At 43.0% G+C, this 14083-nt stretch overlaps 7 protein-coding genes across 7 annotated transcripts; 3 read left to right on the top strand and 4 right to left on the bottom strand.

Annotated features, from left to right (window-relative positions):
• Nucleotides 1–35: 35 nt before the first annotated feature.
• Nucleotides 36–1531, top strand: V2V93DRAFT_362407 (uncharacterized protein). The gene is made up of 4 exons (XM_066908338.1): nucleotides 36–392; nucleotides 458–986; nucleotides 1049–1305; nucleotides 1360–1531. The coding sequence occupies exons 1-4, from the start codon at nucleotides 120–122 to the stop codon at nucleotides 1438–1440; spliced, it is 1140 nt and encodes a 379-aa protein (XP_066768497.1). The 5' UTR covers nucleotides 36–119; the 3' UTR covers nucleotides 1441–1531.
• A 120-nt stretch (nucleotides 1532–1651) lies between these two features.
• Nucleotides 1652–2570, top strand: V2V93DRAFT_362405 (actin-related protein 2/3 complex subunit 5). Its single transcript, XM_066908337.1, has 3 exons — nucleotides 1652–2024; nucleotides 2137–2316; nucleotides 2383–2570. Exons 1-3 carry the CDS (start codon nucleotides 1794–1796, stop codon nucleotides 2443–2445), a joined length of 474 nt encoding a protein of 157 aa, XP_066768496.1. The 5' UTR covers nucleotides 1652–1793; the 3' UTR covers nucleotides 2446–2570.
• Nucleotides 2437–4231, bottom strand: V2V93DRAFT_362404 (uncharacterized protein). The gene is made up of 2 exons (XM_066908336.1): nucleotides 2963–4231; nucleotides 2437–2905 (listed from the first exon to the last, which is right to left on the bottom strand). The coding sequence occupies exons 1-2, from the start codon at nucleotides 3989–3991 to the stop codon at nucleotides 2708–2710; spliced, it is 1227 nt and encodes a 408-aa protein (XP_066768495.1). The 5' UTR covers nucleotides 3992–4231; the 3' UTR covers nucleotides 2437–2707.
• A 578-nt stretch (nucleotides 4232–4809) lies between these two features.
• V2V93DRAFT_319815 (tRNA synthetases class I-domain-containing protein) lies at nucleotides 4810–8231 on the bottom strand (the record flags this gene model as incomplete). Its single annotated transcript, XM_066907288.1, has 10 exons — nucleotides 4810–5078; nucleotides 5134–5216; nucleotides 5278–5647; nucleotides 5710–5791; nucleotides 5854–6283; nucleotides 6341–7493; nucleotides 7548–7604; nucleotides 7651–7941; nucleotides 8006–8081; nucleotides 8139–8231. 10 exons carry the CDS (start codon nucleotides 8229–8231, stop codon nucleotides 4810–4812), a joined length of 2904 nt encoding a protein of 967 aa, XP_066768494.1.
• A 747-nt stretch (nucleotides 8232–8978) lies between these two features.
• On the bottom strand, nucleotides 8979–10198 carry V2V93DRAFT_12791 (uncharacterized protein). Its single transcript, XM_066906794.1, has 3 exons — nucleotides 9923–10198; nucleotides 9712–9854; nucleotides 8979–9659 (listed from the first exon to the last, which is right to left on the bottom strand). Exons 1-3 carry the CDS (start codon nucleotides 9942–9944, stop codon nucleotides 8997–8999), a joined length of 828 nt encoding a protein of 275 aa, XP_066768493.1. The 5' UTR covers nucleotides 9945–10198; the 3' UTR covers nucleotides 8979–8996.
• Nucleotide 10199: 1 nt separating this feature from the next.
• Nucleotides 10200–11589, bottom strand: V2V93DRAFT_12621 (uncharacterized protein). The gene has a single exon (XM_066906788.1). It carries the CDS (start codon nucleotides 11368–11370, stop codon nucleotides 10585–10587), a length of 786 nt encoding a protein of 261 aa, XP_066768492.1. The 5' UTR covers nucleotides 11371–11589; the 3' UTR covers nucleotides 10200–10584.
• Nucleotides 11590–12349: 760 nt separating this feature from the next.
• On the top strand, nucleotides 12350–13932 carry V2V93DRAFT_12642 (ADP-ribosylation factor family-domain-containing protein). Its single transcript, XM_066906789.1, has 5 exons — nucleotides 12350–12557; nucleotides 12618–12654; nucleotides 12989–12995; nucleotides 13097–13509; nucleotides 13586–13932. The coding sequence occupies exons 1-5, from the start codon at nucleotides 12510–12512 to the stop codon at nucleotides 13624–13626; spliced, it is 546 nt and encodes a 181-aa protein (XP_066768491.1). The 5' UTR covers nucleotides 12350–12509; the 3' UTR covers nucleotides 13627–13932.
• Nucleotides 13933–14083: the final 151 nt, after the last annotated feature.

Here is a 14083-nt window from a genome sequence, read left to right as displayed (position 1 = left end):
AAAAAAAAATCTCGAGCCGCATCCATCATTGGGGACATTCAAGTTCAATCAAAAGCCATTAATTTAACAGTCTATCCGCTACAAACAAACTGCAGGAAGCTACTGGGATCTAGAAAACGATGTATTACCGATCGCTCATATCCATAGCATTAAAGGATACACAATTAGCGCGATCCCGGTTCTCTAGGTGTGCAGTCTCCGTAGCTCCAACGAATAGCAATCAGCGTCGGACATTTACATCAACAAATTCGAAATATGCCGAGGTTATGAATGTATTTAGCAGGGAAGCCAAGCGGAAACAGCGGGATCGAGCGGCTATTAATGTTGAGAATAGTCGGACAGTAGACTATCTTCGCGCTGAGATTGCGAATCGTCTGATTGAACGATTGTTGGTATGTTGATACTATTTGAATGCTGGTGATGTCTAATTAGGCAAAGTCACTAACATATCACATAGTTGATTGCGAGACGTCATGATGTATTGGTTGACGTTGGAGCTGGAGCTGGAAGTGTCGAGCAAGCCATTGTCGCCGAACGCGAAGATCCAAAAGATAACGGCGTAATGCAATCTCGAATTGGAAGAATCATTATGACTGAAATGGCCAACAAGTTGCTCTACAGAGACGCCGACCCAGAAGAATTTTCTTTCAACAAGGAGCTTGATATCACGCGAATAAATATGGATGAAGAAAATTTGTTTACTCCAGAGCTTTTGCAGGCCATCAAGAATAGTCCTTCTACAATGGAGCCATTCAGCGACTTTCTCTTTGAGAATTCAGTAAACACCGTCATAAGCAACTTGTCGATACATTGGGTCAACGACTTACCGGGATTGCTGCAGCGAATCAAGTATATGCTTGTTCCTGATGGAATGTTTATTGCCAGTATGATGGGCGGGGATTCATTATTTGAACTGCGAACTTCATTACAACTCGCTGAAATGGATGTATATAAGCGAGCAGCGCCGCGACTGTCTCCACTAGCTGGTAAGTGAATTTTCGAAACTTCGACAACTGAAAGGTGTTTTGATTTACTGACATATTTGCAGATGTGAGAGATATGGGTAATTTACTCCAACAAGCTGGTTTCAACCTTATTACTATCGATGTTGACGACGTTATCGTATCTTTTCCGGACATGATGTCATTAATGAAGGACTTACGAGACATGGGTGAAAGTAATGCTGTCTTGAACCGTCCACATTATCTCCCGCGAGATTTGATTGCCGCAGCTGAGAAAGTATACAGAGAGATGCATGCCAACGAAGACGGATCTCTGCCGGCAACGTTTAGAATTATCTATATGGTACGTGATCCTATCAAATGTGAATATAAAATTTTTTATTAATGAGACTGTTAGATCGGATGGAAGCCCAGTGATAATCAACCAAAACCTCTTGAGAGAGGAACGGCAGATGTTAGCTTTAAGGATATTTTGTGAACTAGCAAATTATTGGCATTTAATAGTGTATATATGTACAATCATTATAACAGTATAAATCTGTATATAACTACTAGTTATTTTACCAGCGCTTATAAATTATATATGCAAGATATAGTGTAGTTAGATGCAGTCAATTAAGTGGACAGCGGGGGGGCTGGCTGGGTCGAAGCCGCAGCATCCTCGAGTTGCTCACGGATCCAATTTGTCAACGCAATCCGCTCGATCAACCTCGTTATCCCCTTCATCTCCACTTCTTACGTATAACACAGGTAGCGAAGAAGCTTACATATAATTATACTGCTATTTGTTTAGCTAAAAGTATTGCAATCATTATACAAGTACAATAAGAAATGGCCAACGTCAACTTCCGCCGTATCAACATCGATATCCTCGAGCCTGAGAACAACATCGCGCCCGAGGATCTAATCCCTCCCAGCATAGCGAATCTGCCTCCTGTGAGCGTCTCGGAGATTCAATCATTTGGTCAGTCGATTAGATCAGCTCTTTCCCGAGGCGATCATGCGGGCGCTCTTTCGGCAGCACTTGCTAATCCTCCTTACACCAGTACTGAAGAAGTTAAGGTATTATCAATCTTGCCTTGGACCGCTGTTAATTCAAACAGTGACCGGAGCAGTATCTTATCTCTGTGTTAATATAAGGGGGGAAATTAACTTATTCGTAATTTTTGAACAGAGCATTCACTTGACCACAATTCTTGAAATTCTCTCCACAGTCAAGTCGACAGACATAAGCAAAATTGTCGAAAAGCTTTCATCCGATGAACGCGATACTTTATTCAAGTACCTATACAAGGGAATGAGTGTTCCCGAATCCCATGGAATCTCAGGTGTTTTATTGGCCTGGCATGAAAAGGTATCTCGCGGTGCTCTACCTCTTTGCAATGACGAATGCTAACTCCCCATTTTTTTCTCGTTATAGGTTACGGAAGTCTCGGGACAGGGCTCAATTGTTCGGTATCTGTCAGATAGAAGAGTGGTCTAACAAGTATATATTGGAAGAACTGTAAGAGATCCAGATTCCAATTAGAAAATATTAGCAAATATTAGAACTACGTACAAATGTGCTGTTATCATTAAACTAGGTCATAATGCATTTTCTAAACAAACAAGCTCCACCAATGCGAAAATGCAGTATAGAATCAAAAAATATACTCAAAAACCGCGCCAAAGGCGCCGAATGCTAATTAACCGTAACAATTATTTCATTTGCAAAGCGGCAAGACAGTCAAAATGCTATTGTTATGCTAATTATCCAAATCATTTAGTAAAATACTACCATTCACTTCCTTAACTTCTATTCCTCGGGTTTGAAGCTCTCGTCTCAATGCGCGGAGACCCAGCGTGGCTTTAAAACAGTCGCTCTCCTTGAAAAGATAAGTGACTTGTATTGGCGGCCATGTCTGTGTAGTCGCCCTCATCACCAAATTATTGGAAATGTCGTACTAGCCACGAAGTCAGCAAACAAAGCTCTTGAACTTAAAATATAAGTTAAAACCTACCTCAATAGATTCAATCATCCAAGTCTTCAGATCACCCCCTTTTGTTCCTGCATCGTCATCCAATTGCAAGCCTTCAGTGGTAATTCGTAGAGAAAGGCCCTTTCCAGATAGTTTGACTGGTACAGTTCTTCTGTCTGGCCTTATGTATGCAGAAATAAGGGAAAACCTGTTTGGGTCTCTAGTGGATAGCGCAGGAACACTGGCAAGTTCTCTCTCTTTTGATCGAGACTTGTCTGATTTGACGGGAGATGTACAAGACGTGCTCATCGATCTTTGATATAGAGGTCGATCGTTTCCACCGATAGAATGGGTGCTGGAATGTCCTTTGGGAGCATCATATGGCTTGAAAGATTGTTGGGCATCCTGTGATTTGGTCTTTGGCCGTAGAGAGGCTGAGCTTTTTGACGGACTGCGCCTGTTATCAGTAGTCCCGACCGTTGATGTTGAATCTCGACTTGACACGGAATCAAAGCGCGAAAGAGTAGACACTGAAGAGGAAAGCGAAGGAGTTGAGTCACGACGACTTGTGGGGGCGTCAACCGGTAAACTAAGCGTTCGTGGAAGCGGATTTGCTGCTTTTGTAGTAGCCGATGGACTTGTCTCTTTTTCTAGCTGCTTGGCATAATGCTCGTACGGCCGTGCGGAAAACTCGGTAGATTTTGTTGATTTGAGCTGAGAAGCATCAAAAATTCCTTGAATCTTCGCCAAATCAAACATATGGGTCGGCTTACTTCCGTCTGTTCCAGCAATAAATGTTTTATAACCTACACACACACTTAGAAGCAGCAATCCCCACATCATAAGAGATTGAAGTAATCGCTCAGAAGTCGATTTAACATATCCTGAAGATGACGGCATTGTGCTGGCAATCAAGAATCCAAAACATGTGCCGAACGCAAAACCACCGTATGGTTTTCGAATCCAGTTGCGGAGTAAGGCGATGCCATCATTGCTCAACTCTTTCACAGTTGGCTGACTGACATCGTTGCTTAAAATCTTCGGGGGATATACCCGTTCTGCCGCAGGCATGTCTCTCTCGTGCAATTGAACTTGACCACGAAATGTGAGGTGAGTAGTGCGGTCCAAATGGCAGGTTAATCAGCTAATAGACGCAAGAAAAATCAGCGAATGACGTGGAATCCGATATTTTCTACTAGCTGCAAAGATAATTCATTATTTGAATCTATGTCATATACCAGCTAACAATTGATTGTAGTTGCAGTCAGTTGTAGCTATTCTAGACCGAGAATTGCTAGAGAGAGCAGTTGTACTGGTCAAGTGTTGGTGGTTTGCAGGTAACATAGGTTAGGGCGCAGGAACCCCTATAGCCACTACTTTGGTGCGCCTCAGACTTGATACACCTTCTGATATCGTAGCTTTCATACGAGGAATAGCGTATTTCTAACTACCTTTTTGAATCAATCAGAAATAAAAATCTACAAATCTGATAAAACTGATCGCTCAAGAATGCATTGCATGGCTAGTATTCATTTATCCTCCAGTATCTATAAACTTTATTTTTGTCCAAACATGCCTCCATTGGGTTAGCAAACAACAATCCAAAAATTGTGGCCTAAACCTTCTGTAGTTAAAGATATAAACAGCAGATGTAATGCGCATATGTATCTGACTAGCATGGAGTTGTCGTAGCAACCAGGGGATATAGTTTACTGATATTGATCTCAGAACTACTATAGCGACCAAGTCTATTCAACTGTAATTTATAATATACAGTTTATTATCTAGTCTTGTACAACCAGAATCCACGGAAGAAGAAAAAAAATCATTAGATATAAAGTAGTTTATTTACAATTCGTAGAAGACTGTATGTACAATAATAATCTTCTTTACGCACGACGACTAGCTCTGTTCACAATGTCTGCGCAACGAGAGCATATGCCAGTCTCAGCTGGAGCTGTAAATTGCCAACATCTACCACACTTGCTTTGATCTGGTTTAATAGAAACCGCAGTAATCGTGTCGTTGTCGTTCTTCTCAAACAGTTTAAGTAGCTCGCTGGTATATTTCCAATCCCTGGAGGACAAGGCTGAATCCAGCTCTGTCTGACTACATATTGATACGTCAGACACCACCAACATCTCCGCAAAATGAGATTCTATTTATATTGTTAAAATCATTCATCACAATCAAATATCAATTTCATAGCTTACCGTATTTTTGGAGTAGCTCAAGAGCTTTACTACCGGTAGGAGCACTTAATACCATCGAGGCATCTAGAGAGCTTCCAATTTTTCTACTCATTGCATCAGTACTGTACCACTCGCTGCCAAAGTAAAAAATTTGAAAGTACTCACTTGTCATCTCTTGCTCTTGCCAATACACCCTTAACTAATTCCATGATTTTTTCCAATTCAATAAAATCTTGACGCAAGAGCTCGTTATTCCATTCTTCTGGAGCGGTGAACCACCCAGAGACAAAAGGCGAAAAATATCTCTCAGCGTCCTCATGTTTGAGATACATAGGCGCATGATGCCAAGCCTCTTGCGTCAACAAGGGAACAATGGGTGACAAGACTGAAGTGTACACGCGGAAGATGTGAGAGAAAACAGTCTGTACTGACCTTCTTGACGGACTATTCTCTTCGTCAATATATACTCTATCTTTCGACGTATCTAAATATGAAGAAGATAATCGGGAAATGTGTCGCGAGAATGCTTGGACCACTAGTCTGCTGGGTTAGAACGAGATTCAAATCGAGATAGTTCTGTAAAGAATCCATACTGACCTCGATTAAAAGCGAATTGATCATATGCAGCCTTACAATCTTGCTCAAGGTCATATAACTGGCAGAGAGCATATTGATCGGTCTATATTAAACAAGTTAGTCGACAACTGAAATAAAAATTTAAATATAGCAAAAGAGACGTACGGGACGCAATTGCGAATAAGGCACTTCAACTCCATCAAACTTGTGAAGATTTCCTAGAATATATCGTATAGTTCGTCTAATCTTACTTAAAGAATCTGCCACACGCTGCATAACTGTCGCGCTGACACCGATATCAGTCGTATAGTCTGATTGCGCTACCCATAACCGCAATCCGCTGACGCCAATAGCAGCGACGTTTTTGTATCCGGTTGTAGTAATCTGAGCGGGAGCTACGACGTTTCCCAGAGACTTCGACATCTTTCTTCCATGCTCGTCTAAAGTAAATCCGTGTGTGATGACATTTGAATAAGGGGCCTTTCCGTTATGTTGGTCAGCGATGTAAGTCAATAGTGAAGACTGGAACCATCCACGATGTTGATCGGAACCCTCGCTGTATACGTCCACTAACGACTTGCTGCGTTGGCGGAGTCTAATACAATAGTGAGAAATTTAAAAACCATTACAGCTTTAGGAACAGAAAACATACTCGCCATATTTCTCCTGAATGAGAGTCCAGCTAGAGCCACTATCAAACCAAACATCCATAGTGTCTTTTCCTTTTTCATATGTCTTGCCATCAGCGCGATACTCCGGTGCAACCCAGTGAGTAGTATCATCTTCATCGGTAAACCACGTATCAATCCCCACTCTTTTAATTTCTTCGATTATATGCTTGACGCTAATGTCGGTCAATAACGCTTCGCCTGTATCTGAGTCAAACAGAGCAGGGATAGGTACACCCCAAACTCGTTGACGGGAAATACACCATTCCGAGCGATCACGAATGAAACTAGATAATCGGTGTTTTCCGATAGGAGGGTGAAATTTAACGCCTTCAATAGCTGATGATGATTGGTCTTTGATAGAACCGACATTCGCAAACCATTGCGGAGTAGAACGGATGATGACCGGTTTCTTTGATCGCCAATCGTAAGGATATTTATGCTTGTAATCTGAATTTATACCTGCCAACGCCCCTACATCCTGCAGATGATTTATAACCATATCCTGTCCAGCTTTCAGCACTGGCTTACCCACAAGATCTGAGAGCTCATCGGGAAGACTGGCGTCAAATTTTCCATAACTATTTACGGGAGAGTACGGTTGAATTCCGTGACTTTGACAAACCAAGTAATCATCCATTCCATGACCGGGAGCCATATGAACCAAACCGGTACCTGAATCGGCAGTAACAAAATGCGCCGCGAATACCGGTTGAGGTTCGCCGTCCTTTATGAGAGGATGTGCGTATGTGCAACTTGTAAGACTTTCACCGGAGATTGAGTCAACGACAATTGTCAACGAACCTATATCAGTTTCCAGTGACTCCATTCGAGACTCAGAAATGACAAGGTAGCCATGCTGCTCGCTGTGTACAATCTTGTATGTCATAGTTGGGCCTATGGCGATCGCTTTGTTGGAAGGAATAGTCCACGGAGTGGTTGTCCATATCAAAAAATGTATCGTTTTATCTTCCAGTTTAGGATACTGATACTTCAAAGATCCAGTACCAATCAATGGAAATTTAACATAAATTGTCTTACTCGAGTGGTCAGCGGCATACTCTAGCTCGGCTTCTGCTAGTGCTGTGTGTGATTCGCAGCTCCAATATACGGGACGGTCACTTCGGTAAATCAGCCCTAGGTTTGTATAAGTCGGGATTTTCATTAATTTAGATAAAAATTGCTGCATACCCTTATTCATCATTGATCTAAACACTTCTAGTTGTCTGATTTCAAAGTCCGGATCTACTATGCGTTAGCAAGCATAAAATCATTGGAATTCTAATCAACTTACTCATTGTCTTGTAGGGACTCTCCCATTCGCCCATGGTAGCCCACTCTCTAAAACTAGCCATCTGACTTGTAATGAAATTATCGGCGTGCTGTCTAGCTAAAGCTCGAATTTCGGGAGCAGTCAATGCAGCGACTTTCTTCTTGCCGTTTTTGCCTTTCCCGACATTTTCAAGAACTTTGAGCTCAATGGGGAGACCATGACAATCCCAACCAGGTATATAAGAGACTTTGCGACCTTGCATTATTTGATATCGAACAATCATATCTTTTACTATGCGATTGACTGAGTGGCCTATGAGTAATTACAGTCGTTAGCATATTAAACGAAAAGGAGACTCAATTCTGGTAAGTCGTACCAAGATGAACATCTGCGTTAGCATATGGCGGCCCATCGTGCAATATAAATAAATCTTCTTCAGGGAGCGATGATTTCTATAATCAGTCGTCAGAATGATGTGTTTGATTACTACGACTCTCGTTCATATGTACCTGCCACGCGTAGACATCGTCGCTCGCAACCTTCAAGTACTGCTCTTGCACCGTCTTCGAATCTGACCGCGCAGGGAAAGTCGTCACTGGCATTAAAATCGTATCTGTATAAGAGACATTACTCTCACGCCTGCGCTGTGAGTAACACGACTGCGAATGCGTTGAACTGTTCGCGGTCGAGAGTACAGGTCGTCGGAGGACAGAGAGAGCCTGAAGACGAGGCAGAGGAACTGCTATCCTCATTGATAAAACTTTTTGCGCTCTCGCAGCGTCGGTATTGTAATAATGAAAACCTTAGAGGTTAGGCTTGCGATCAAGCTTGCGATTTCGTTCGAGGTAACATATCCCGGAGACTGGAGTAACTTTATTCAGGGGAAGCCGGCGACAAACTTAAAAACGAAGCTCTGATTTTAAAATTTCGGAATTCATTGAAAAGCAACATACGCTCTCGACAAAAAGGTTCAAAGATTAATTGTCATTACATTACTACATGCGCATCTGCATAGCCGCATTAGATATGTCTTATAGATATATAGGCAGCACTTAGAATGTGTAGTATATAATATCATGTACAATGTACTGGATTGAGTGTAGTCAAAAGTACAACTGGAAAACAAAATTGATTAACCTAGAACGCCTTACAATGTCGCTGCCTATATGCCATAACCGAAATGTACACAAAAAGTCACTCAAACCAATATTTTGTTGCCGCAAAAAAAAAGAAGGAACTGTGCCGACATGGCATGTACAAGATACCCACACTAATCTCCCTCAGTTAATGAGTAATACAGCCATCGCAAGACAAGAACCATATACTGCTTAACACTATATACAAACATCATAGCAAGAAAATTTGAGTTAAGGTGTAGACATACTGACAAATTCTTTCACGCTGCTACTGAGACGACCGAATAGACCCCCATCACTATGCTCTCCCTCGTCAGGAATCTTGCTCTTTTCGTTATATTTTGACATTTGCCGCGCCTCAACAGCTGGAATTTGGTAGACTCTAGGCCTCGCTACGTTAGCCTGTTGGCTTTGTGGATGATATATATATTCTGAACTCCAAGAGGTAGTGTGTTCCACATCTCCGTTCAAAGTATATCTGTCGTCGTCACTGTCGTTTAAGTCGTCCTCTTCCTCGTCATCAGCATTATAAGTCTCGGTAGGGATACGAGTGATCGAGGATAAAGATTGATAACCGTTTCCATTTTGTTGAGCAGATATGAGAGCTGCTGTTTCCCGCTCTAATTTTTTATCACGTTCTTCATCTAGAGTACGCTGCACCCAAGCCAGAACTTTGCGTCTAGCAAGCCAAGTGACAAGAACAGATGCTAGCATAACAAATATCATTCCGACTGTAAAGGACACTACGGTACTCCATAATGTGACTGAAGAAACAGAGCATCCGAGAGCCCGCGCGCGGAACTCGAATCTTTCGTCTGTGTAGGGACAAATGTTGCGGTCACGAATAGCTGCAAGTATGCCCAGTCGGCTGGGGTCGGGAACACATACAGAAGACTAGATACGACGGTAAGTAAAAAAAAAGAATGACGAAAGACTGTTGACGCACAAACGGACACCATCCGCAAGGTCTTGAGGTAGAAGCCATTACGCATGTATGGCAACTTGTAGAAAAAGCCAAGCACTCTTTCATGTATGCATCACCTTTAGCTGCAAGCATAGCAATAAAATCATCATGCGTAGTGCATGTTGCTTCAAGAAGAGTATGTTAGAAGTGACACGCGTAAACATGTTGCCGAAGAGCCAAAAAAAAAACATACTGTTCACAAAGTCTTCACTCATCGAGCAATGATGCGTAGTGCAATATAAGCACTGAAAAGGTATATACGTAGACAAGCTGCCTGATGAATAATAAAAAGAAACGGACGGATATGAGTATATGTGATCTACAGAAGTAGTATTCTCTGATGCGATCAGGCGGTTCTTTTATGACAGATGTGGCGCCCTCAGATGATCCGTTTTCTGAGCCTCGCGCCTGATTGTTTTTGAGTAGCTAGTTTCGAGAAAGTTTATTTGTTTCGCCCTGCTCGGCGATAAAGTTTCTCGACCTTAAATTCTCTCCTGACAGCGTGGCTGATACTGGCCCTGATTGGTTTGTACCTTACGATAAAGGTACCTGATTGCGATATTGTCAATTCAATACGTATAGGAGCTTGTTTAGAGATTTATTTTCTACGAGTCTCATATGAATGAAACGTGTGACGACGAGCATCCGTATTACGTGATTCTATTTCGAGCTGCTCCATGACCCTGGCTTATGGCATAAACCTGAGTCGACTTCGAGATAGACCATCTGCCTAGATATGAATAGAGCATGACGAAAGTGTTATATGCTTATAGCATGGAGCTAAAGCAGCCAATGTCTATTCCGATAATAAGCTGGCAATATAGAATCTCGAGGCAATCAATTATATATCAAGCTTCAACCAAATCCTGCCCATTCAATACAGAAACTAGCAAAATCCTCTTCTGCCTCGTCTTTAATAACCATCTCAATCTCCCCCGCATTATTCACTCTGCGTCGCGAGCCAGTTGGAACACATGCACCAACCATCCACGCCTTCTTCACGCCGGTACCAAGCCTGCCGGACCCAATTAGGTCGATTAGAGGAAACTCTTCATCAAATGCAAATCCGGAAACTAAATAATGCGAATGATAGCGTAAAGGGTCGCCTGGATACCCAAGAAATTGGGATCCGAATCGCAGACCGGGAGAGAGAAAAAAGCCTTTTCCATGCAGATATTTATATACGTGGAATCTCGGCGTGTCATATATGGAAGACACCGCAGATTCTGAGCGGACTACCTTGTCAGTGAGACCAGAGACCGCCGGGGTCGAGTAGACAAGAAGACCATCCCGAGATTCTCCTGCCGGCTTTTCAATTTCGGCAATTCGCTCTTGCGCGCGACGACTATCGTCATAGTCGTCATCGGTGCTCATGAGAAGTCCATGACTGGCCTCTTCATCGATGATGCGACCGATGCCTTTTTGTACCAGCAATGCGGCCTCTTCGGGCATAAGTTGCAGAGGCAAACCTAAGAACACAGACTGCTGGGGAACCTGTGGTAAGGTTCCGATCAAAATTCCCGATATGTGGTGATCATTACGTAAGGATTTGATAGCCTCTAGGTCAAAGACAAGATACTCGCCATCGATGAAGCTCACGTCAATGGAGGATGGGGTTGAGTTCTCGGATTGGACATCCATACTAAAAAGTCGGCAAAGTTAGTATTAATGGGTAAGTCACCACAAAAGACAAACGGCGCGCTGTCATAGGTTCTTGGTCATAGACTAGTCACAACATAGGCATGTCTAGCATGCTTTCAGGGGATTGACAGATTATTCTTTGAGTTTATATAATCATGTTAAGAGACTAGACAGCGACGCCGGTGTGGGCAAGAGCTGAGAGCGGCAACACATACCTCTAGAGGGCAGTAGACTACCGCGATAGGCGCAGCATCGGCACAGCTAAAGAGAACTGCGGTTGCAAAAGTTAGCAGGGCAAGCGGCACCAGGAGATAGCGGGCACAGGCAGCTGGTGTCCAGAGACTGCGAGTCTAGGATAAGGCCGCAATCAGAGCTTCTTAGAGGATTGCCGCTTCATCGCGGACGATGCCCGCTCGCGTGCGAAAAAATGTTCATCATTATGCGACTGCCTGCGCCAGGTATCGAGTGGAGTACAAGACAGACTGTACAAGACAGACTGTACAAGTTAGAAAGCAGAAAACGAAACATACCTTTATCTGGCTGAAATACAGAATTGACTGACCGATTGATTTATTGAGCAATACAAAATATTCTGGTGAGCTGCAAAAAGACTTAAAAAAGGCGTGAGTTGTGAGCGGCCGGATCACGTAAATAGAGTCTGCAGCGTGGATGTCTACTACTAGCACCGGCTGCACAAATATTGACGGCGTATGCTGTTGCTGGTAGACAGGCGGCCACGCGCCCCCTTCCTGTAGCCGCCGCCTCTGCCACCTCGCTTTTTCTTCTCTAGATCTTCCTCTGACCTCTCCCTTCTTCATACCACCCTCTCTCGCAGGACTTTTCAGCCCGTTTTCCGCATCCCATTCACCTCGCTGCTTTTCTAGCTACTGGTACGTTTATTTCCTCGGTCTTCTTTCCGCAAGCTGCTACGGATGCCTCGGGCGCTTGTCGGACGCTCGGGTTAGCGTGCGCTTCGTGCTCGCATTCCTCTCTCCCGCGCCCAATTGCACCCATCTGTGGCTTCCGACGCTGCGAGCCTATTCTCTTGCAATGTTTTGTTTTAATGGTTTACTGACTTTGATTTGCTGGCGCTGCGCGTGCACCGCAGCGTCTGCGATCTTCTTATCCGTAGATTCAGTATGGGTCTTTCTATTTCAAAGCTTCTCCAGGGTCTCTTCGGCCGAAAGGTACGCATTTTCAATTATTTGTCTCTCCAATGCCTTTTTCTAACTCATGTTTGGTTATAGGAGATGAGAATATTGATGGTTGGTCTTGATGCTGCCGGTGAGTCGTCTTGCTGATTTGTTACATTTACCTCGAGCCACGCGGCTGTGCACGCAGCCAGCCTCTCCCTTAGCACATCCCCCTTTGACCGTCACCCCTTACCGTCCATCATATCCAATTCGGCAATTGACCTTAAATAAACAATCAGATTTGTTTTATAATACACTGATTGTACTTTAAACGCGGTTTGAGAGGGCTCACTGACTGAGGGGGCTACGCAATTGTGTCTGGACCTGTTGTCGTTTGCCACTGCCGCGTGCGTTTGAATTTGCTCATCCATGACTTTATACTGACCTTGCTATGCGCATTTGCGTCTTCTTTCTCTGCTTTATAGGAAAGACGTAAGTAATTCCTTTGATATTTCTATACTACTCAGATAATTCATAATTGAGTATGCTATTTTTTTTTGTTTGTGCATGTGATTTCTGACGAGATTTTGCAGTACCATTCTCTACAAGTTGAAGCTTGGTGAAATTGTCACCACTATCCCCACAATTGGATTTAACGTCGAGACTGTTGAATACAAGAACATCTCCTTCACAGTTTGGGATGTCGGTGGACAGGACAAGATTCGTCCTCTCTGGCGCCACTACTTCCAGAACACCCAGGGTATTATCTTCGTCGTTGACAGTAACGACAGAGAACGTATGTCTGAGGCTCGTGAGGAACTCCAGCGAATGTTGAACGAGGATGAACTTCGGGATGCTCTCCTTTTGGTGTTTGCCAACAAGCAGGATCTGCCCAACGCTATGAACGCTGCAGAAATCACAGAGAAGCTTGGCCTCCACTCTCTTAGACAACGGGCTTGGTATATCCAGGCTACTTGCGCCACCAGCGGTGATGGTCTGTATGAGGGTATGTATCATTTTTATTCATATTTTCATTAATTGCTCTTTGCAGGAATATATGCTAATGAAATAATACAAATTAGGCTTGGAATGGTTGAGCACAAACCTCCGCAAGCGCTCATAAAGCAGAAAAAAGTAAACTACCGTTTAGTCGCCACACCGTTATATAGTTACAGTCATTATCGCGTTGTATAATGTGTTCTTCTATACTTTTTATTAGTAGCAATTTATGTCATTTATTTATTTCTTTTTTCCTTTTTGTGCGTGCTTAATCTAATTTTATAAAGCCATTTGCCATTCCTCTTTTTTTTTTATCTTACGTTTCGTTGACGTGTCTTATGCGCAGTCCGCTTTTGTATCGAAGAAGGTATTAGTTAGCTGCAGCTAATTTCTTTGTGCATGAACTTGTCTTTTTCTTTATTTTCTTTTGTTTCGAATTGCTAAGTTGCTGTCGTTTTTTTTGTTAATTTGACAGTCATCTCGTGTTTCCTCGTTCGCACATTTGCTCACTACCTCTTTATTTTTTGGGAGAAGGAATTATGACGAGCGATGCTTTATGATTAGTACTTGTTAATTATGTT

The sequence above is a fragment of the Kockiozyma suomiensis genome (genome assembly GCF_038497685.1).
Source record: "Kockiozyma suomiensis strain NRRL Y-17356 unplaced genomic scaffold V2V93scaffold_1, whole genome shotgun sequence".
In the NCBI taxonomy this organism is placed as follows: Eukaryota; Fungi; Ascomycota; class Lipomycetes; order Lipomycetales; family Lipomycetaceae; genus Kockiozyma; species Kockiozyma suomiensis.
The sequence above is the reverse complement of the archived record's forward strand: the minus strand, read 5'-3'. Positions and strand labels throughout refer to the sequence as shown.